This window comes from Thalassophryne amazonica, chromosome 8 (assembly GCF_902500255.1).
Source record: "Thalassophryne amazonica chromosome 8, fThaAma1.1, whole genome shotgun sequence".
Taxonomy (NCBI): Eukaryota; Metazoa; Chordata; class Actinopteri; order Batrachoidiformes; family Batrachoididae; genus Thalassophryne; species Thalassophryne amazonica.
The window spans coordinates 103,970,534-103,995,491 of NC_047110.1; the positions used below are offsets into that span (position 1 = coordinate 103,970,534).

The 24,958-nt window shown below is 38.8% G+C and overlaps 1 protein-coding gene across 2 annotated transcripts in view; it reads right to left on the reverse strand.

Moving 5' to 3' along the window:
- Nucleotides 1-6,145: 6,145 nt before the first annotated feature.
- The window catches only part of trhr2 (thyrotropin releasing hormone receptor 2), a 44,922-nt gene continuing 26,109 nt past the window's right edge, over nt 6,146-24,958 (reverse strand). Inside the window, exons 5-6 of one of the 2 annotated variants that reach the window (XM_034177135.1) lie at nt 6,501-7,023; nt 6,146-6,425 (exon numbers count right to left, since the gene is read on the reverse strand). In XM_034177135.1, the coding sequence (XP_034033026.1) occupies nt 6,391-6,425; nt 6,501-7,023 (558 nt within the window). In that variant the 3' untranslated portion in view covers nt 6,146-6,390. Of the gene's footprint in view, nt 7,024-24,958 lie in introns of both variants that reach the window. The other variant, XM_034177134.1, reaches the window with a different exon arrangement.

Below are 24,958 nucleotides of genomic sequence, written 5' to 3' on the forward strand. Positions count from 1 at the left end.
AAAAGCATGGTAACTTTCTTAATGCAAAACTACAAAAATACCTTTGTCACTGCATTTAATATATTTAGCTGTCACACTTCCATTAATTTAATTTTACAAATCCTACAGCTAATAAATCACAGCTGCTACTGAGGCCTAAAGGAAAAATAAATATCTACTCACAATCATTTTCTAAAGTCATTAGATAGTTGTACAATAAGCATTTCAGCACAATAAAACCAAGTGTCTATTGGGATACAAGCATGACTGACGTCAATATTTTCATTAGTTAAAGGGTAAAGTGACTTCTGAAATGGTTTCCAAATGTTCACAAATATAATCAATAAGCACAATAATAATCCTTTTTTTCAACTTTTCAAAGCAAGTCATGAAGTTATAAAGACAATATAATTGTTATATTTTTTTAAAAATCCATTTACAAAGGAGCACAACTTCTACATATTAAAAAAAAGCCATAAAGCTCAACAACAACAAATATTTAAATAAACCATCATATACTGTTAAAGAAAAAAAAAAAATCCAACAGTTGGGAATTAAAAAAGAAAAACATTTTACACAGCGTTAGATGACTCAGTTTCATGTGACATCAGTCAAGAAATGCATCTAAGACACAATTATTGACAGCACAAGTGAGAAAAAAGCAGCTTTTCATTTTGAATTTAATATGTCTGATGCAGGTGCAGAGTTACGATTCTCTGGGAATTGGTTCCAGCTGTAGGCAGCATGAAAAGCTAAAAGCAGCTTCTTCTTCATTAGTTACAAATCCCACAGAGGGGAATGTTGTCATCATTCAGTTTGTTTGTTCTTCCACCCACCAACTCCATAAGAGACAGCGACAGAGATCCTAAAGCACACATGGATCCCAGACTCGGAATGGTATATTTCATCAGTCTACTTGACTGTGGAAAATACCAACAGATGCACACCCAAAGTCAGATAAAAGCCTTCAAAGAAAAGCCAAAAATGTTTGTTTTCACATATTTTTCATTGTGACCTACTCCAAGGTCAATGTCAAATGAAAATGTGTAACTTTTGAAAAATGAGATCAGCAATCCTGGCACCATATTATACATTATATATAAACACTGGTGTCATATTGCACATTATATTTTCACTTTGGCAGCACATTGCACATATACGATGTCTGTGATAAAAGTAACGGACCTTATTATTTTTTTCAAAAACCATATGGATTTGAATCACGTGTGATTACATCAGACATGCTTGAACCCTCGTGGGCATGCGAGAGTTTTTCACGCCTGTCGTTTACGTCATTCGCCTGTGGGCAGTCTTTGAGTGATGAGTCGCCCACCCTCTCGTCGACTTTTTCATTGTTTAGGAATGGCTCAGAGACTGCTGCTTTGTCTAATCAAAATTTTTTCAAAACTGTAAGGCACAACTGAGTGGACACCATTCGATAAATTCAGCTGGTTTTCGGTAAAATTTTAACGGCTGATGAGAGATTTTGGTCTGGTAGTGTCGCTTTAAGGACGGCCCACGGTGCCTGACGGCGATCTGCGCTTCGAGGCGGCAGCGTCTCGCCGTTTCAAGTTGAAAACTTCCACATTTCAGGCTCTGTTGACCCAGGAAGTCGTCAGAGAACAGAGAACTTTCAGAAGAAGTCGGCATGAGGAGTTTATTCGGACATTCCATTGTTAACGGACAATTTGTAACGAAAGAACGTGCGGGCAGAGTCGCATGTCGGGCCAGACCCGACCGAGGGGGGTCGTGACAGGAAAAACACCTCCGTTGGAAACCTTAAGGGGCAAGTTGGAACATGCCCAAGCTGTTAAACAATTTCTCAGTTACTCACTTGTTGAAAGCCATCAAAAGCCGCCTGAATTTTACAAATGGTTTTCAACACGGAGGTGTTTTTCCTGTCGCGGCGCACACAGATTTGCCAAGTCGTCACGGAAATGACTCGGCGAATTTGCGCGCACGTCTTTCATTAAAAAATGTCCTTAAACAGTGGAATGTCCGCATAAAGTCCTCATGCCGGCCTCTTCTGAATCTTCTCTGTTCTCTCACGACATCCTGGGTGAATTAAGCCTTAAATTAGGATGTTTTCAGGTCGAAACAGGCCGACGACGTCCTGCTCCGTGGGAAGTCCTTACACCGACAGAAACACCCCATAATCTCTCATCAGCCATTAAACTTTTCACCAAAAACCATCTTAATTTCTCGAATAGTGTCCACTCGGATATTCCTCACAGGTCCAGAAAAAATGTTGATAAAGCAACGCGCGCCGTCCGCAGCGGCTATTGAGACAAAGAGATTCCAACGGGCGGGGTGGAGCACTCCTCACTCAAGGCCTGCCCACAGGCGAATGACGTCACCGACACGCGTGAAAAAACTCACGCATGTGCACGAGGGTTCAAGCATGTCTGACGTAAAACATATGAATCAAATCCAAAAATAAAAAGGACCGCTTTTTTCATCACAGACCTCGTATATATATATATTCACACTGACACCATAGCGCACAATATATATTCACACTGGCACCATAGCACACATTATACATATTCACATTGGTGCCATACTGACATGATACAGTATATTCACATTGGTGGCATATTTCACATTATATATTTACACTGGCACCATAGTGCACATTATATATATAGAGAGAGAGAGAGAGAGATTAACACTGGCGCCATACTGCACATTATATTTTCACATTGCTGCCATATTGCACATTACAGTTTCACATTTGTGACATATTTCACATTATGTATTCACAATGGCACCATAGAGCACATTACACATTCATGTTAGCATCATAGTGCACATTAAATGATCATATTGGTGACATATTGCACATATATTCACATTTGTGCTATAGTGCACACTGTAGATTCACATTACTCCACATACTATGAATACACAATGTGCAATATTCCGCAGTATGGTGCCAAATGTGAATGTGAAATGTGTAATTTGGTGACAGGATCACTGATCTGGAAAAAAGTCCCAAAAACCTGTTTTTCAGTTATAACTAGATTAGATAACTGAGCTATATTCTCATTGTGAGGGTACAAATTACTGTTGCAAAGCTGATAGAAACTTGTCCACAAAGACTAATGGCCCTCTCACACGTGTGACAAAAAGCCTGTGTGTGTTTGGGAAAAGTGCATGGTAAATAATTATAGATAATTATTTACATAGATAATTGGCAAAGCTTCTGGGGAAAATCTGGTCTTGTTAGGAGAGACGGCATCCATCCCACTTTGGATGGAGCAGCTCTCATTTCTAGAAATCTGGCCAATTTTCTTAAATCCTCCAAACCGTGACTATCCAGGGTTGGGACCAGGAAGCAGAGTTGTAGTCTTACACACCTCTCTGCAGCCTCTCTCCCCCTGCCATCCCCTCATTACCCCATCCTCGTAGAGACGGTGCCTGCTCCCAGACCACCAATAACCAGTAAAAATCTATTTAAGCATTGATCTCTGCTCCCCTCCACAGCATGTCTTTTTCCTGGTTCTCTCCCTCAGCCCCAACCAGTCCCATCAGAAGACTGCCCCTCCCTGAGCCTGGTTCTGCTGGAGGTTTCTTCCTGTTAAAAGGGAGTTTTTCCTTCCCACTGTTGCCAAGTGCTTGCTCACAGGGGGTCGTTTTGACCGTTGGGATTTTTCCGTAATTATTGTATGGCCTTGCCTTACAATATAAGACGCCTTGGGGCAACTGTTTGTTGTGATTTGGCGCTATATAAATAAAACTGATTTGATCTGATTTGATTTAAATATCCACAAGCTGCATGTTTATCGCTGAATTTTAGAATTGTTAAAAAAAGTTAATAAACTCCAAACTGTTCGCACATTAACTTCACCAATTGCTGTACACTACCATTGCCTGTACCCTTAGTCTGCTGCACAATCAGCAATTACTACCTGCAAGGACAATCATGTCATTTCTGTGCCACGTGTGACAAAAGCATAAAAGCTGGAAATGTTGCTAAGGGTGTTCAAATTAAATTCTCTCTGTCAGTTTAATCAGAGTACTATGTAGATATTTGTTGTCATTTGACATGAAATGTTATAAATCGTTTTAAAAAAAAAGCTTCATAGGTTATGTGCTTTTGCCAGTGCTCTTGATCAGTAATTACCTCTTGTTTTGTTTTTTTTTTTCGTTTTTTCTTTGTTGAGTTTGAAATGTTCCTGCAGTAGCTCTGTGCTCATATCTGCTTGTCAGTTATTTAAAATATTACTTTTCCCCCACAGATTTTCCTCCACTATTCATTGTATACCTGTCGGTCTCCTCGCTGCCTGACTGACACTTTCTTTGTGTTGTCTTTCACCACCGCTAAAGTGAGTGACGGTTCACTGTGCCTCCTTCAAACCCAAACCAAGTCAAACTAAAATGTTTTACAAACAGTGAGGATACATCTGTTTTATTCCTCATTGTTTTCAGAATGCTTCTTTGACACCTGAGAGGTGTCAAGGAAGCATTCTGAGAGGTGTCAAGGAAGCATTCTTTGTAAAACAGTTGAAACCCAGCCTTAACCGCGGAGCGGGTCTCAGACACGCTTTGTCCCCTGTTTACAATGTGGTACTCAGGTCAAAGCAGTTTCAGTCTTTTGTTCATGGTAATGAGTCATTCACGTCATCAGGAGAGAGTCGTCAAGGGAGCCATCAGGAGAGGCTTCCATCCTGTCATTAGGAGAGTGCTAACTAGAGCACAATAGGTGCTAATTAGAGCTATTGTTTAGTCACTAGCCTATAGCAGTCAGCCTCTCGGTAGGTGGGGGTCTGGTTAGGTTAAAAAACTCCAGCTTTTGTTGGCTTCTGGTTTATTCTTCTCTACAAGAGTCAAGACAGAAGTCAGACTACCAGAGCAAGAATTTTAGCTGAGGAAGCTTCTGTGATTTGAAGTGAAATGTCCTCACGTCAAGCAACCCAGTCCAGTCGAAGATTCAAGCTTCTCTACCACTAGGGTGTCTTGGATCACCAAAGCCACGGTTCGGAGTTGATAAGGTTTTTTTTTAACACAAATTGGATTATTTTTCAAATCAGAAAAAAGACATGCTACTTTGTTTTTTATCTTTTAAAAATAACTTAATGAAAAATGAAAATACGGACCATTTGTCTATAGTTCTGAATGAAAAGAAGTTGTGCAATGTTTTACAGAATGTCTAAAAAAATTCTAGGTTTAAATTGCAATATGAACAGTATCAGCAGATACTGTTATCAGTATACTGATAACTAATTTAACAGATACTGTTAACAGTACCTTTATCAAAATCATGAACACAAAGTCCAAAAAAAACCAGTAATCATTGGTTAAAGTAGCGTTGGACAACACTGAACAATCTGTTAATTTAAAAAAACTGTGATGGTGGGACACATTGTGATCTAAAAACATGAATAACCACATTTAAGTGGTGCAGATTAATAATCTTGTGTAAAAGGAGGTGAAAGTGGGCAATCGGATACAACATGCAGTCATCGGGACATCTGGTTCTCCATCGCAACATGAAACCCAAGAAAAACATGTTACATTCTTCAACAGGAGAAATTTAGAAAGATTTTAAGACCAATTTCAGCTTTTTTGGAAAAGTATGGAGAAAAACCTGGAATTTACAAACATTGCATAATGGGAAACGTAACAAAACTGTTGTTCCTGAAACTGTTGTTTAGTTTTGAGCTTTTGTAGCTGCTGTTGGATCTGTCACTGTTTGATACATTCATCCGTTGTATGGTTTCCCCTTTGTGTGAAGACTGCGGCTAACAAATGCTGACGTTAATGTTTAGGAGTTTTTTTTTTTTTTTACATAACCAAGACAATACATGTTTAAACTTGACAGTCTTTTGTACATATTCTATTTCATCTTTGTCAACTGCAGTTTTACCTTCACAACACTGGTAGGGTGTCAATGATCCAAACTTTGACATGACGGCATCAGGTCAGAATTCACCAACTCAAAAGTCAAGGGAATCCACTGAGCAGTTACTGAGCTCCAACTCCAGATAGATGGACACATGAAGTTCTTGTATCCCCCATATGGGTCTCTCATTGATGGACAAAAATGAACAACCCAATATCATGCCATTTCACGATGGCATCATGAAAAGTAAATTAATCTTTGGTTCATGATACCATTATGAAAAGCGCTGTATTTTCATGACGGGACCATGAATGTGGGGTGACATGGTGGTGGGGTTATAGTTAGGGTTAGGGGTAGGATTTGAAATAGTAAAATTAAAAAGACGTCACGAAAAAAAGTGTGAGAGTGGGCTGAAAATGAAACTGGTCACAAAGTTAAAGAGACCTTCGAGGCACTATACTGTTCATTGTATTATTGTCACTTGTCATCCTTCCATTCTCGATCAGGCTTGGAGTCGATGCAATGAACAGGTTTGGAAAAAAGGAATTTCTTCTCCAGTTGTCATGTCATGAAGATGTTCCCGTACAATGGGATTCCATGCCTTTCTTGTTACTGAATGTCAAAACACACAAAGATTTATTTCTGACAGAACAAGGAGAACTACCACCTGCCATACGGTTTGAATAATGCAGAGCTCCATTCTTCATGTCACTGGGTGATGATGCCTCTGTAGGATCCAGAGCAAAGCTGAGCTTAGTGACAATGGGATCACCTCTTTTCTTACCATTGACTGTCGCAGTAGCTTGATAATCGCCTCCAATCTTCTTTGTGGTTACATCTGTAGAAGTATCGAGGGCAGGTTTGCTGCCATTTTCATGTGTTCCATTGCTATCAGGCTGAGAGGCTTTCGGGCATCGGATGGTGCCAAAGCCAGTCTGGACGACAGTCAGTCCTCGCTGGTTTCCCTCTGGCCGCTGGCAATGGTAAAGGCCGCGAAATGCTGAGCGGAACTTCTGGGACATGGCGTTGTATATCACAGGGTTGATAGCACTGTTGGCATAAATGCATATCCGGCAAAACAGGATGAACCAATCATCCAGATAAGGTGTGGACACAAAAGAGTTAATCAGAACTAAAGTCCGGTACGGCATCCACAGCAGGGCAAAGAGGATCACGACTACTGCCAGCATTTTCGTGACCTGTGGGTGAGAAACAGAAATTTGAGATGAAAAGATCCTTACAAATATAATGTCACAACATATTCAACTATAACATGTCGGCCCGTATCCTGTTGAACAAGATATTAGCCGTTTTGCTCAAGTAAGAAGATCTGGCATGCTAAAGATGTTCACCAAGTGTAGGATGGAGCTATTTCATGACATTTTCCTGCTAGCATCAAAACGAGTGTCGTTGTGGAATTAATGATTAGTTTTGAAGCAACCAGGTTTCCGTTTGCAACATTGTTACTACTGTATAATAGATATGCATCTTGGAAGTCATGCCTGGGAGCCTTGTAATTTTGCAATGCTTCCCTGTATTCAGTCTCACAACCTGACAGTAACAATGAATTGAATGAATTCAATGAATGAATTCATTCATTCATTCGACACACAGACTTAATACTAACAAAAAACTCATAATGAGGACAATTTAACAGTGAACATGTGTGACCGAAAGAGTGTGGGCAGAAGAAAAAGCTTATAAACACCCACACCTTTTACCACAAAAGTAACTCATATATACAAACATACACATACGAGGTATATTAGAAAAGTATCCGACCTTATTATTTTTTTCAAAAACCATATGGATTTGAATCACGTGTGATTACATCAGACATGCTTGAACCCTCGTGGGCATGCGAGAGTTTTTTCACGCCTGTCGTTTACGTCATTCGCCTGTGGGCAGTCTTTGAGTGATGAGTCGCCCACCCTCTCGTCGACTTTTTCATTGTTTAGGAATGGCTCAGAGACTGCTGCTTTGTTTGATCAAAATTTTTTCAAAACTGTAAGGCACAACTGAGTGGACACCATTCGATAAATTCAGCTGGTTTTCGGTAAAAATTTTAACGGCTGATGAGAGATTTTGGTCTGGTAGTGTCGCCGTAAGGACGGCCCACGGCGCCTGACGGCGATCTGCGCTTCAAGGCGGCAGCGTCTCACCGTTTCAAGTTGAAAACTTCCACATTTCAGGCTCTGTTGACCCAGGAAGTCGTCAGAGAACAGAGAACTTTCAGAAGAAGTCGGCATGAAGAGTTTATTCGGACATTCCATTGTTAACGGACATTTTGTAATAAAAGAACGTGCGGGCAGAGTCGCATGTCGGGCCGGACCCGACCGCGGGGGGTCGCGACAGGAAAAACACCTCCGTTGGAAACCTTAACGGGCAAGTTGGAACATGCCCAAGCTGTTAAACAATTTCTCAGTTACTCACTTGTTGAAAGCCATCAAAAGCCGCCTGAATTTTACAAATGGTTTTCAACACAGAGGTGTTTTTCCTGTCGCGGCGCACACAGATTCGCCGAGTCGTCACGGAAACGACTCGCCGAATTTGCGCGCACGTCTTTCATTAAAAAATGTCCTTAAACAGTGGAATGTCCGCATAAAGTCCTCATGCCGGCCTCTTCTGAATCTTCTCTGTTCTCTCACGACATCCTGGGTGAATTAAGCCTTAAATTAGGATGTTTTCAGGTCGAAACAGGCCGACGACGGCGCCTGGAAGCGCTGCAGGACGTCCCGCTCTGTGGGAAGTCCTTACACCGACAGAAACACCCCATAATCTCTCATCAGCTTAATTTCTTGAATAATGTCCACTCGGATATTCCTCACAGGTCCAGAAAAAATTTTGATAAAGCAACGCGCGCTGTCTCGAGCAGCGTGTGAAACAAAGGAATTCAGCCGAGAGGGCGGGACCACATCTCACTCAAGGCCTGCCCACAGAGAAATGACATCACCGACACACATGAAAAAACTCACGCATGCGCACGAGAGTTCAAGCATGATTGGTGTAATCGCACGTCATTCAAATCCATATAGTTAAAAAAAATAATAAAAGGGTCGGTTTATTATCTAATAGACCACGTATATGCATACTTACAACAGAAAATGCCAGCATAGACAGTATAAATTAATCAATAAACAACAAAAAAGATCCAAACACAGTGCACAATCCCCAAAAACAGTAACAATTCAATTTAATTTAATCAACTTATAAAGCGCCAAATCACAAACAAACAACAAAACAAAACAAAAATCTATAAACCTAGTCAATTAGATTATAAGTAATTCTATTATTCTTATAGAGCCTTTTAAAGCTGACTAAGGTACCAGATAGTTTGATGTTATCAGGACATTTATTCCAAATGTTAACACCTTTAACAGAAATACAATGACTTTTTACAGTAGTTTGAATCTTTGACTTCTCAAATACTAACGTTCCTCTCAAATTGAAACTGGATTCCCTCATTTTAAACAGATCCTGGACATGTTGAGGAAAAAGTTTGTTTTTGACTTTATACATGATTTGAATTGTGGCGTAATCAACCAAGTTCCAGAATTTTAAAATATGCACACAGACAAATTATGGGTTTGTTGGTTCGTGGTAGGGTTTGTTACTGATAATTGTTGTGGCTTTCTGTATGTGTTTCCCCAAACCTCAATGCAATAGGTCATATATAAAACAAGTAATAAATGATATAAAATAGTTAATGAATGTTGCGAAAGGAAGTCTTTTGCTTTATATAGGATTGCAATGGCTTTAGACATTTTAGATTTAACATAATTAAAATGTGTTTTCCATCTTAATTTGTCATCAATAAAAACCCCAAGAAATTTTGTTTCAGTTACAAGTTAAATTTCAGTATCATGTAATAATAAATTTCTGCTCATAACTGTGGCAAATGGGTGTGTGAAGATCACACTTGTACAGGAATATGATCAAGCATGCAGTTTAATGATGTAAAGGGCCAGTGTAGTGTGCAGTGGCTGCGTCCCACTCCAGGGGCTGCATCCTTCTGTGTCCTGTTAAGGTGTAGCTGTCAGGATTTGGCCCTGATCAGGGTTGTGGTTTCATTTTCTCCCTTTTCTTTTGCCCACCGTTTGCCCCGGCCTTGATTTATTAGTGTTTTATTTTCTGGCACTTGTTTATTAGTGTAGCAGATAAGGAGAAAAATACTTCAGTTATACAAAGAAACATAAAATTTGGCACACTTGCTCTCTAGGACCAACTCTTTTGAAAAGTTTGGATAGCCACGCAAAATGTCAACATGGCCACCATTTTTTCAAGATGGTTTCCTCTTTAGAAAAAAGCACTTCTGGAGATCACAAATCGAAGAAACTCTCAGACATAAAAAATTAAAACTGTGCCATAATCTCACAACACTCCAAATTAATCTCCATTAATCTCCAAGCATAAAAAGTGTCATTCTTTGGTATGAACACATTAATCAAGCTATCAGATTGAATTGTTCTATCAAAGGATGGCTGAAAAAGCAGGCAGCAACTATTGCTGCAACTATTGCAGCAACTATATATCTAACTATATTAGATGGGGCCCCTTGAGATAAAAATCTGTTCTTTGAGCGTACAGCAGCTGGGCTCCTGCAGAGCTGCAGTCACATGGAAACAATCTATTCTGAAGTTTAAACCTCAGGAGCCTCTTCAAATGAATAGTCAGGACAAAAAATAAAATATGGTTTTGCTGCCAAATATGAAAATTTCCACCACATAATTCAATAATCTATTGGTGCTGTTTCCATAATGGCTCTCATTGGTTTTCATGTTATCTGCACTTTGGTAAAACAGTGTCCCCACCCATGGTTAAGCAGGACAGACAATCGAGAATAAATATGAGTACAGTAAAACATTAACTATTGTATATACACTCAAAAAAACTTACTCTTTAGATTGGATTCCCATCTATTAAATATATGTAGTCCCAATTAAATTAAATTAAATTATCTTGCATGGATGTGCTTTTTTTGTTGGGGCCTAAATATGAAGAATTCAAATGCAAAACCCAGTTAGTACTTTTTTTTTAATGGAGTAAAATGCAGTTGAAAATGGAGATTTAAAGGAAACCATATGCGGAAATGCACAGACTTTCATCAATAAAAATGAAAACAGTTTGTTCAAATTCTTTCACATTTTGCACACTGATGGTCCCCTTGACAGCCATGTTGGCCTCAACTAAAAATTTATGGTTTTGGAGATACTGGGTTTTTTGAGTGTAGAAGAAATTGAACAGGACAATATGTATTTTTTTTTCTAAGTCCTAAGTCCCCGGGCCAGTACTTTTCCCCGGATACCATAGTATAAAGTGGATAGGAGTCTACAACTCACCATTGGATGATGATGATGATGATGAATACTTTATTGAGCAAGTTAAAAACATTTATACATTGCGCACATTCATCTTTGAAAATCCGTACATTACTCAAAGGGAGTAGAATGAAGTAAAACTTATATTTTCTACCCCCTTTCACATGTTTTATTTTCGACTACGCAGACAAGAATAAATAAAAAAATTTTGAGATCATATATACCTATATAAAAACACACCTTGCATTATACATATCAACATGTATTTACATAAATACACTACCTCTATACACAAATACCCTTGCATACACCAATACACACACTAGATTCAATGAGATTTGACAATATAACACTTTTAACCCACATACATGCACCCATGGGCATCCAGCCCATGCATGCATGCACGCACATTTACCTATATTTGATTAAACTTGATGATATATTAATTTTTTTTTTCCCTACACACATGTATCATGGGCAACTCGTGTGCATTCATATTTCCCATACGTTCGCCATGCCCAAATAATATAACAGTTTAGATCCACAAACATGCACACCTGTATGTATACTAAGAATTATGTTATTCAGTTTCATATTTTTTTAATATTTTGAGTTTTAAATTTCTTTTGAATTGATGTACTGTTGTACATACTTTGATGTCCTCAGATTATTCCATAAATCCACCCCATGTCTCGTAAGGCACATTTGTTTCATTGTTGTACGAGCATACTGTTTTTTTAAATTATATTTCCTTCTTAGATTGTAATCTCCCTCTCTTCACTAAACAATTTTTGGAGGTTATCTGATAGTAGGTTTTGTTTCACTTTAAAAATAATTTGTAAAGTTTTAAATTCTGCAAGATCTCTAAATTTTAGTATTTTGGATTGTAAAAACAGTGTACTCTTATGATCTCTGAAGCCTACATTATGGATGATTCTTATTGCCCTTTTCTGTAACTTAAAAAGTGTGTCTACATTACTTTTATATGTATTACCCCATACCTCAATGCCATAGCTAATATATGGTAATATTAATGTGCAATAAATAATATATAAGGACACCTGATCTAAGAAATGTTTGGCTTTCCCCATTATGGAAATACTTCTGGCCATTTTGGATTGTATGCTAGCAATGTGGGGTTTCCAGCACATCCTGTGATCAATTATTATTCCTAAAAATCTATGTTGGTTAACCCTTTCAATAGGAACCATGTCAATTTTAAGATTTACTTTTGTTTTCATTTCTCGGTTTCCAAAGAGCATTAATTTTGTCTTTGAAATATTAAGTGACAATTTATTACTATCAAACCAATTTTTTAATTTAATAATTTCTATTTGCATTTCGATCACAAGTTGTTCCAGGTTTTCCCCAGAACATACTATCGTTGTGTCATCAGCAAAGAGGATAAATTTCAGTTTTTCAGAGATGAATTGCAAGTCATTAATATAAATTAAAAAAGTTTAGGTCCTAAAACGGACCCTTGTGGAACTCCACAATGTATCTGTTTAAACAAAGATTTATATTCTCCTATTTGTACATATTGTTGCCTGTTGTTTAAATAAGATTGGAGCCAATTTAGTGCAATACCCCTTATGCCAATTTTTTCCAATTTACGTAATAATATGTTGTGGTTAATAGTATCAAACGCCTTTTTTAAGTCAATGAAGATCGCCATTGTATGTTTCTTTTTATCAATATTATTTGTTATTTCTTCCACTAAATCAATTAAAGCTAAAGTTGTTGATCTATTTTTTCTGAAACCATACTGGTTATCGTTTAATATCTTGAACTTTTCAATGTATTGATCTAACCGTACTGTATATAGTTTTTCTAAAATTTTTGAGAATTGAGATAACACAGATATAGGTCTATAATTTGAGAATAGATACTTATCTCCACTTTTATATATAGGTGTAATTGTGGCAATCTTCATTTGACTTGGAAACTCTCCATTAATAAAAGATAAGCTATAGATATGACTTAGAGGTTTTGCAATTTCATTAATGACTTAATTATTGTAGTGTCCAACTTATTGCAATCTACTGATTTTTTTGCCTTCAATTCATTAACAGTGTTTATTATTTCCATTTCGTCTGTTGCTGATAGAAAGAATGAATTTGAGTTTACTTGTTCAGTACCTATTTCTGAGGCTGAATATGGCATTTTTATTTCAGCTGCCAATTCTGGCCCTATATTGACAAAATAATGATTAAATGCATTTACTAGCTCTTCGTTGTTATAGATCTTTTTATCACTGTCAATGAAATAGTCCGGCAAGGTACTACGGTTCTCCTTTTTCCTGATGACACTATTTATTACATTCCAGAGACCTTTAATATTTCCCTTGTTTTGTTCTAGTTGTGTTTTATAATACATCTTTTTACAATTTCTTAATACACGTCAACTTATTTTTATATATTTTATATTTATTTTCTGTTTCGATTGTTCTTTCTTTAATAAATACCCTGTATAGCCAGTTTTTCTTTTTACAGGCATTAATTAAACTGCTTGTCATCCATGGGTTGGTTTTAGCTTGTTGTTTGATTTGGATTGATTTCACAGGGCAACATTGATCATAGAGTCAAAAATTTATTCAAAAAAGTGTTATAAGCCGAGTTAACCTCAGTTTCATCTAATATTACTTTCCAGTCTTGTTTTAATAGACTTTGTTTGAATATCATTATTGATTCATTTGTTTTTACTGAAATGAAATGAAATTAGTAATCTTAATATTTTTCTTGGCTTTCCTATAGTTATAACTTATTTTCATAGTTAAAAATACTGGTAAGTGGTCACTTATATCGTTTATTAATATGCCACTGGAAATGTCATTGTTTAATATGTTAGTGAAAATATTATCAATTAGTGATGAACTCTGTGCAGTGATTCTGGTTGGTTTAGTTATTTTTGGATGGAATGACAAGCTATACATAGTGTCTATAAAATTTTCCGTAGGCTTATGTGTACTCATTTTTTAATAAATCTATGTTAAAATCCCCACATATAAAAACATCTTTATGTTCCATTTTCGTATACAAGTTATGCATTAGTTCTGTAAACATTTCAATAGTTGATCCAGGAGATCTGTAAACACACATAATCAATATATTTTTTTCTGTTTTCCATTATCAATTCAATTGTTATACACTCCATAATATCATCAATAGCCAATGTCATGTTGTCAATCTGTTTTGCATGTAAGTTTTTATCCACATATAATGCCACACCACCTCCATTTTTTTTGTTTCTGCTCTGTGCAAACATCTCATAATCTTCTAACATAAAGTTGTTTGTTTCAGGTTTCTTTTCAGCACTGTAGCCAGGCTGACAAAAAGTCAGAGCTCTGTTGAGCCGAGTATTCCATTAACTTTAACTAGTAATGACTTCATGACTTTCTTTGCTAACAAAATTTTAACTATTAGAGAAAAAATTACTCATAGCCATCCCAAAGACGTATCGTTATCTTTGGCTGCTTTCAGTGATGCCGGTATTTGGTTAGACTCTTTCTCTCCGATTGTTCTGTCTGAGTTATTTTCATTAGTTACTTCATCCAAACCATCAACATGTTTATTAGACCCCATTCCTACCAGGCTGCTCAAGGAAGCCCTACCATTATTTAATGCTTCGATCTTAAATATGATCAATCTATCTTTGTTAGTTGGCTATGTACCACAGGCTTTAAGGTGGCAGTAATTAAACCATTACTTAAAAAGCCATCACTTGACCCAGCTATCTTAGCTAATTATAGGCCAATCTCCAACCTTCCTTTTCTCTCAAAAATTCTTGAAAGGGTAGTTGTAAAACAGCTAACTGATCATCTGCAGAGGAATGGTCTATTTGAAGAGTTTCAGTCAGGTTTTAGAATTCATCATAGTACAGAAACAGCATTAGTGAAGGTTACAAATGATCTTCTTATGGCCTCGGACAGTGGACTCATCTCTGTGCTTGTTCTGTTAGACCTCAGTGCTGCTTTTGATACTGTTGACCATAAAATTTTATTACAGAGATTAGAGCATGCCATAGGTATTAAAGGCACTGCACTGCGGTGGTTTGAATCATATTTGTCTAATAGATTACAATTTGTTCATGTAAATGGGGAATCTTCTTCACAGACTAAAGTTAATTATGGAGTTCCACAAGGTTCTGTGCTAGGACCAATTTTATTCACTTTATACATGCTTCCCTTAGGCAGTATTATTAGACGGTATTGCTTAAATTTTCATTGTTACGCAGATGATACCCAGCTTTATCTATCCATGAAGCCAGAGGACACACACCAATTAGCTAAACTGCAGGATTGTCTTACAGACATAAAGACATGGATGACCTCTAATTTCCTGCTTTTAAACTCAGATAAAACTGAAGTTATTGTACTTGGCCCCACAAATCTTAGAAACATGGTGTCTAACCAGATCCTTACTCTGGATGGCATTACCCTGACCTCTAGTAATACTGTGAGAAATCTTGGAGTCATTTTTGATCAGGATATGTCATTCAAAGCGCATATTAAACAAATATGTAGGACTGCTTTTTTGCATTTACGCAGTATCTCTAAAATCAGAAAGGTCTTGTCTCAGAGTGATGCTGAAAAACTAATTCATGCATTTATTTCCTCTAGGCTGGACTATTGTAATTCATTATTATCAGGTTGTCCTAAAAGTTCCCTAAAAAGCCTTCAGTTAATTCAAAATGCTGCAGCTAAAGTACTGACGGGGACTAGAAGGAGAGAGCATATCTCACCCATATTGGCCTCTCTTCATTGGCTTCCTGTTAATTCTAGAATAGAATTTAAAATTCTTCTTCTTACTTATAAGGTTTTGAATAATCAGGTCCCATCTTATCTTAGGGACCTTGTAGTACCATATCACCCCAATAGAGCGCTTCGCTCTCAGACTGCAGGCTTACTTGTAGTTCCTAGGGTTTGTAAGAGTAGAATGGGAGGCAGAGCCTTCAGCTTTCAGGCTCCTCTCCTGTGGAACCAGCTTCCAATTCAGATCAGGGAGACAGACACCCTCTCTACTTTTAAGATTAGGCTTAAAACTTTCCTTTTTGCTAAAGCTTATAGTTAGGGCTGGATCAGGTGACCCTGAACCATCCCTTAGTTATGCTGCTATAGACGTAGACTGCTGGGGGGTTCCCATGATGCACTGTTTCTTTCTCTTTTTGCTCTGTATGCACCACTCTGCATTTAATCATTAGTGATCGATCTCTGCTCCCCTCCACGGCATGTCTTTTTCCTGGTTCTCTCCCTCAGCCCCAACCAGTCCCAGCAGAAGACTGCCCCTCCCTGAGCCTGGTTCTGCTGGAGGTTTCTTCCTGTTAAAAGGGAGTTTTTCCTTCCCACTGTAGCCAAGTGCTTGCTCACAGGGGGTCGTTTTGACCTTTGGGGTTTTACATAATTATTGTATGGCCTTGCCTTACAATATAAAGCGCCTTGGGGCAACTGTTTGTTGTGATTTGGCGCTATATAAAAAAATTGATTGATTGATTGATTGATTGATCATTTTTTATCTAAGTTTCTGAAATTGCTAATACATTAAACAAAGTACCCAATTGGTTCAAGTAATCTTTTATCTTTTCAAAATTTGCATGAAGGCTGCGACTATTGAAGTGGACAATTGACAAAATCTCATTAGGTTTATTTTGAGTTGGTATTTGCTGGTCTTGATAATACATGCAGTCATCATTTATGTCATTATAAAAGTTTATATCCAGGTCAACTTCATCTATAACATGTTGCATTTTAGATTCACTACATTCAAAAGTTTTAAATTGCATTTCATGGTTTTGTACTTTCATTGTCCTCTATAGGCAGGGAATTGTTAATGTTTAATTTGTCATTTTGAATTGAAGGTAAAACTATCTAGATTTTTTATTTATATTTCATTTTTCAATTGTATTTGTTCAGTTCATGTTTTTCTTTGATGCATAGTACCATAGCTTCTTCTGGTGTACCTAATAGTTTTATGTAAACTCTGCAGTTAGAGGTCCATGTTCCTTGGATTTTGTTTTGTTTCTTTAGTAGACGGGCTTTTCTAGCTATATCTGCATTTTTTTTGGTCAGATGATCGTTTATGTATACCTTGGTCCCTTTAAGTTTCTTTCCCTGCTTTAATATGGTTAACTTATGTTTCCTATTAACAAACTTTACTATTATTGCTGATTTTTGTTGCTTGTCTTTTCGGGGCAACAGATGACATGCCTCTATATCCTGCGTGTTCAATGTAATTCCTTTGGTAGCAAAGAAGGTGACCACCCGCTGCTCCATTGATTCCAGGTCTTTGTCAGTAGGCTCCTCTTCGTTGGTTACTGCTCTTGCATAAGTTCTTGGTTTGATGTCAAGGCCTGTAACCATAAGATCGTTTATCCTGGAATATTGTACAAGCTCTGATACTCTATTTTCAAGAGTTTTAATCTTCACGTCTTTCTCCATATTTTGCTGTTTCAGTTCATTCACTTGGGCCATTAAGTCTATAATTGTTTTTTGTTGGTTCGATATGTTTTGCATGTCCAGTGTTATAAAGTTCAGAGACTTCTTAATGCCCTCTAGCTCCTTTTCAATGGTTGGACTTATGCTTAAAGGGACTGATCTTATGTCTGACTCTGATGTCTCTGTGCCGCTCTTTTTTGGCCCCATAATGGTTAATAAGCTCGGTCCTGTTACTTATGCTAAGCTGCTAGCTGCCAGCACGCCGCCTGCTTATAGCCGACTACTTTTAGTTGCCATACCGATCAACCACAATGTTTTCCCGCCGGACAGCTCTCTCCGGACCAGCCACTCAGGCAGTTTTCCCCACCAACCCACTCTCTCTATACCTCAGCCTCTCTCCTCCACCATCCACTGCTACCTCGGTTAGCCCGCGGGCCAACCTCGCTCCTCCGCCGCTGCCTCGGATAGCTCGCGGTCCAACCTCGTCCCTCCGCCGCTGCCTCGGTTAACTCACGGGCCAACCTCACTCCTCCGCCGCTGCCTCGGTTAGCTCACGGGCCAACCTCGCTCCTCCGCCGCTGCCTCGGTTAGCTAAAGGGCCAACCTCACTCCTCCGCCGCTGCCTCAGTTAGCTCACGGGCCAACCTCACTCCTCCGCCGCTGCCTCAGTTAGCTCACGGGCCAACCTCACTCCTCCGTCGCTGCCTCAGTTACGTCACGGGCCAACTTCGCTCCTCTGCCGCTGTCTCGGTTAGCTCACAGGACAACCTCGCTCCTCGGTAAGCTAACGGGCCAACCTCGCTCCTCCGCCGCTGCCTCGGTTAGCTCACGGGCCAACTTCGCTCCTCGGTTAGCTCACGGGCCAACTTCACTCCTCCGCCGCTGTCTCGGTTAGCTCACAGGCCAACCTCGTCCCTCCGCCGCTGCCTCAGTTAGCTCACAGGCCAACCTCGCTCCTCAGTTAGCTCACGGGCCAACTTCGCTCCTCCGCCGCTGTCTCGGTTAGCTCACAGGCCAACCTCGCCTGAATAAATGGGGATGAATCACAGGGCACACTCTGTCTTTCAGCCGCTAGTGTGCGCTGGATAGTACCCAGTCCATCATGGATTACTTTCCCAGCCAAGACTGGTACACATTTACAGCTGGGTGTACTGGGATGATTGTATTAAGTGTCTTACCCTTGTACACAGACGGGTAGGCTGAAGTCATGGAGCTGTATATAAGAACTAGAGAGCGCAGTAGCGCTGAGCCGTGTGCCAACAAGGAGGGGTGGCCGCCATGTTCAAACCAGGCAAATCAGTGGAGCCGGCACATTATTTGCCGCCGCAGTTCAATGAGTTGCTCATAGTTCGCGGTCAAGAAAATGCCTGAAAGTTGCACCTGTTGGTGATGCCACAGTCGGAGGAAGAAGGGAGAGAACATTTCCTTCCATAAGTAAGTATTGTGGTTTATTTTTGTAACTTCTCACTTATTTTTGGGCGATAAACTGACATCTTTTGCAGAGTGCCATACACTGTGCAATACATGAATATCATGAATATGAAGTTGTATACTGTGTATCATGACTAGCCAACACTGTTGTACACTGTTTTCTCAAAAATGACCTGAGAAAATTGAGAGAAAACCTGAGAACCTGAGAAAACCTTGAGAAAATTGTTTTAAGCTTTAAACATCGTAACGGCAGATCAATCAAATCATAAACCTTTTTGAGCTCACTGCTCCTGGTCCCTAAGCAAGGGTCAGACCTTATACTTGCATTCCTGATAATGTACAATGTACACATTGTTTATAATTATGTACTATATGCTTCTGCATCTGCAGGTTTCCCTTTGAAGACCAAAGTCTGTTACAGAAGTGGCTTACCAACATCAGTAGACAAGATTTTACACCAACAAGTAATCACAGAGTTTGCAGTGAGCATTTTGTGAAGGATGATTATTTGAGAGGTAAATAAAAAGCCAGTAAGACAGGCTTCTAATACAGTGACACCCTTTTAACACAAATCTCTGCGGCCTGAGATTTCAGTTGTTTTAACATGATTTTGTGTTATTAGGTTTTAATTCAATCAATGTCCATGACTACATGTAGGAGATCACTTTGTGTTATCAGGGGTTTTGTGTGAACAGATTTTGTGTTAAAAAGGTTCCACTGCAAGGCCCTATAAATTGATTGCATACTTCACATTGTGATTTGACCATGGATATAAGCTGCACCATGTAACAGGCTACATGTACTTTCACAGTTCATCACCTCATGGTCATAATATATCAAATTAAAATCTACATTGCATAGTAAATGCTCGTTTAAACTGTTCTTTACCATGGGGAAAACAAAACGAGATTAAAAAAAAAAAAAAAACTGAAAGCAATTTTTGTTTGTTCAATTTCATATTGCTGTTGATGTAGCTCTTAAAGTCATCCTCAGAGTTATAAATTTGCACCAATATTAATTTTTATTTTAATTATTTTTAACATCATGAATACAAACTTTTTTCTTTATTTTCCCCACAGGTATTCATCCCAGGGATGATGTTGCAAGTGAAGTAACCAAATATGAACTTCTAAAAAATGCCATCCCCTCAGTGTTTTCTGCCCATCCTGCCCACAAGCAGAAGAAACCAACAAGAGCTCCTCCAAAGAAGAGACCACTTCCTGCTGATGAGAACGACCTTGGTCCTGGAAAGAAATGAGCTCCACCCCCATGTTCTTCAACAATCATCAAGGAACACCAGTATGCATCACCAGTAATGATAGAGGATCAACTGAAAGAAACAAGGGAAAAGCTGGAAGAAGCCCGCAAGCAACTGAAACAGAAGGTGAAGCGGAGAGACAAAAAAATTTCGCAGTTACTACAAGAAGTAAAAGACAAGGAAATGATAAGCCAAGGTCAGCTAGATCTACTCAACCTCAACTTTGGTGAGAAAACATACACCATCATAGAAAATGAACTCAAGGCTCAAAATAAAGATAAACATGGAATTCGGTATTCAGATGAATTAAAGCAATTCGCAGTCACCCTTCACTTCTACAGTGCACAGGCATATAAATTCTTAAGGGAATACCTGCAATTACCTCACCAGGCCGCCATAAGAAAATGGAGTTCCAGCATCAGTTGTGAGCCAGGTTTTCTTTCCGAAGTCATTTCACATTTGAAAGACGTGTTGCTGGAAAATGATATCAACAAGCACTGCACACTGATGCTCGATGCCATGGCCTTGAAGAAAGAAGTTGTATATGACCCCAAAAGTGGTGGTTATGAGGGATCTGTGGACTGTGGGAATTTTCTTCCATCGTGTGGTGATAGTCTTGCTACAGAAGCAGTGGTGTTCATGGTTGTTGGAATCACAAACAATTATAAATACCCTGTAGCATATTTTGTTGCAGATCACTTGTCTAGTGAAGTACAAGCAGAGATCATCAAGCAGCTTGTATGTGTGCTAACTGAAGCAGGAATGAAAATCCACAGAATAGTGTGTGACGGATCATACGCAAACCAATTCACAGCTAGGATGGATGGATTCATCAGGCCATACTTTCCCCATCCTTTAGACCCAAACCAGAATATTAATTTTATATTTGATGCATGCCACCTCATCAAGTTGGTTAGGAACTGTTTTGCAACCATGGGCACCATTCATCATCATGGAGAGTCAATATGATGGAGTTATATTGATAAACTTGAGAAACTTCAACAAACCGACAATTTGAACATAGCCAACAAGTTAAAAGCTGAACACATGCAATGGCAACAGCACAAGATGAGTGTTAAGCTCGCTGTCCAAACGCTCAGCTCTTCAGTCACAGATGCCATTGACTTTCTCAGGGATGATCTGCACCTTCCAGAGTTCGAAGGGAGTGAGAAGACGACAGATTTTATTCAGCGCATGGACAAATCTTCGACTTCATGAACTCTAAAAGCCCAGCTGCCAAAAGTTACAAGCACCCAATGAACAATGTCAACTTTGATAGCTGGAAGGAGTGGTTGTTAGACCTAAAAACTTACATACAAGAGCTTCGAGATAGTCAAGAACAGAACTGCATGAAGGAGGAAGACTGCCTGGCTTGGATTTCTAGTTACAACAGATTCCATTCTTGCCATATGTGAGCATTTGTTACGAGGTCCTCATCCATTCAAGTATGTTCTCACATTCCAAATGTCACAGGATCATCTTGAGATGTTCTTCAGTAGGGTGCGAAGGCGTGGAGGCTGGAACAACAATCCAAATTGTTTACAGTTCAAATGGTCACTGAGAAGTATTCTTATGAAAAATGCTATAAAGCCATCAAAGAATGCCAATGTGACAGTAGAAGAGCCAGTCAAGGCTGTGTGACACGACATGTCATTAAAGACTGTAAATGCACTCAGTGTTGCTTAACTCTACACAGAAATTCCTCAGTTCAGCTTGCTCACAACAAGGAGGGACAGAGGTGGTTTAATAAAGCCACGAGATGATGTCTTCAGAATTATCCAGACAACTGACAAAATACTAAGGTACAGTATTTTTTGTATGTTTTTACTTTCTTTCGTTCGAGTTCATGTATCATTTTGTATTAAATAATTGAATTTTATTGTTGCATTTTTTTCACCACCTTGCATCATGATCAGTGGTAGCACTATGGGTGAAAATAGCAGGGTTGTTTGGAGTTATTTTCTTGATTGTTGTAACCATGGTAACAGGGCAAAAACAAAACAAAGACAAGCAAACAAAACAAAAAATAAACATGCCTAGATAGATTATGAAATGACAAAATAGTATCCTTAATGTGATTCTGTATGCGCCTTTATGACAATTTTTGCTTGCACTCAAATTGAGAGCTAGTAATTGACTCTCCTACATGTAGGCCATCACAAAATAATATGTTTATCAGTTTGTCAAGTAATATTTGGTGCAAATGTCCAAAATGGATTGAGATTTTCACATATGTACATGTATACACAAACGTGAGTTCTATTGCAATTCAATTATAGGGCCATTGTACTCTCGGTCACAGTGGAGTGATTTTGAATGGAACTCGCGTTTGAATATACGTATACATCACAATCTCTCCAATATCTGACTAAATATCGGTAGTGATAAGGTTCCAAATGTGTGGGTGTATTTTGGCATGGTTTTATTGAGGCAGAATAGGGTGAGTGATTTTTATTTTATATTTACTGTTTACAGGAGAACATTATCCAGCACACCAATGCGTACGTTCCACCGCCTGATATCACTCATTCAGCTGGAATTGTTGGAAGATCTGCGTGAATCGGTCTTCACAGATTTAAACGACCACTTTCTGGATCACGACATTACAGCAGAAGATGATCATCGTACACAACTCATCAAAAGAATCAGTTTGCTGTACATGAAGACCATACTCCACCATCATGGCGGCATCTATACCAAACGTTACGTCAATGAAAACAAAGCTTCAAGAAGGCATCAGCTAAACAAGACCATATTATTTTTTAGGCCAGTAGACTGATCTCATATTATGTGTGTGCAGAGTGATTAATTATTGTATTGGAGATTGCATTTTTGATCAGAATTTTCTCCAAATCTGGACCCAAGCCTCTTTACATGTTCTGAAGTCAGGATTTACAGTGCCATTTTTTTGAGCCAATATTTAATACAATGAACTGATTGCATACATTGTAGATCCCTTTGAACTGACTTGAGCCCGGACTCGAGCTCTGTATGCATTCCTGCCATATTGATCTGTCTCTAGCTACCTAGGCACAAAGTCTGAAATTCAGACCCAGCAGAATTCACAGAAATTTACTTTTTGTATTATGACATGTTCAACTGCACCTTGATAATCTACCTGGCAATGAATGGAATAAAATGTGACATGAAGACTTGTAAATCAACATGATATATTTGCATCGTCTTTTTCGAGGCAGCAGCGTCTCACCGTTTCAAGTTGAAAACTTCCACATTTCAGGCTCTGTTGACCCAGTAAGTCGTCAGAGAACAGAGAACTTTCAGAAGAAGTCGGCATGAGGAGTTTATTCGGACATTCCATTGTTAACGGACATTTTGTAATGAAAGAACGTGCGGGCAGAGTCGCATGTCGGGCTGGACCCGACCGCGGGGGGTTGCGACAGGAAAAACACCTCCGTTGGAAACCTTAACGGGCAAGTTGGAACATGCCCAAGCTGTTAAACAATTTCTCATTTACTCACTTGTTGAAAGCCATCAAAAGCTGGCTGAATTTTACAAATGGTTTTCAACACAGAGGTGTTTTTCCTGTTGCGGCGCACACAGATTTGCCGAGTCATCACGGAAACGACTCAGCAAATTTGCGCACACGTCTTTCATTACAAAATGTCCTTAAACAGTGGAATGTCCGCATAAAGTCCTCATGCCGGCATAAAGTCCTCATGCCGGTTTCTTCTGAATCTTCTCTGTTCTCTCACGACGTCCTGGGTATTTGGTTAGACTCTTTCTCTCAGATTGTTCTGTCTGAGTTATTTTCATTAGTTACTTCATCCAAACCATCAACATGTCTATTAGACCCCATTCCTACCAGGCTGCTCAAGGAAGCCCTACCATTATTTAATGCTTCGATCTTAAATATGATCAATCTATCTTTATTAGTTGGCTATGTACCACAGGCTTTTAAGGTGGCAGTAATTAAACCATTACTTAAAAAGCCATCACTTGACCCAGCTATCTTAGCTAATTATAGGCCAATCTCCAACCTTCCTTTTCTCTCAAAAATTCTTGAAAGGGTAGTTGTAAAACAGCTAACTGATCATCTGCAGAGGAATGGTCTCTTTGAAGAGTTTCAGTCAGGTTTTAGAATTCATCATAGTACAGAAACAGCATTAGTGAAGGTTACAAATGATCTTCTTATGGCCTCAGACAATGGACTCATCTCTGTGCTTGTTCTGTTAGACCTCAGTGCTGCTTTTGATACTGTTGACCATAAAATTTTATTACAGAGATTAGAGCATGCCATAGGTATTAAAGGCACTGCGCTGCGGTGGTTTGAATCATATTTATCTAATAGATTACAATTTGTTCATGTAAATGGGGAATCTTCTTCACAGACTAAGGTTAATTATGGAGTTCCACAAGGTTCTGTGCTAGGACCAATTTTATTCACTTTATACATGCTTCCCTTAGGAAGTATTATTAGATGGCATTGCTTAAATTTTCATTGTTACGCAGATGATACCCAGCTTTATCTATCCATGAAGCCAGAGGACACACACCAATTAGCTAAACTGCAGGATTGTCTTACAGACATAAGGACATGGATGACTTCTAATTTCCTGCTTTTAAACTCAGATAAAACTGAAGTTATTGTACTTGGCCCCACAAATCTTAGAAACATGGTGTCTAACCAGATCCTTACTCTGGATGGCATTACCATGACCTCTAGTAATACTGTGAGA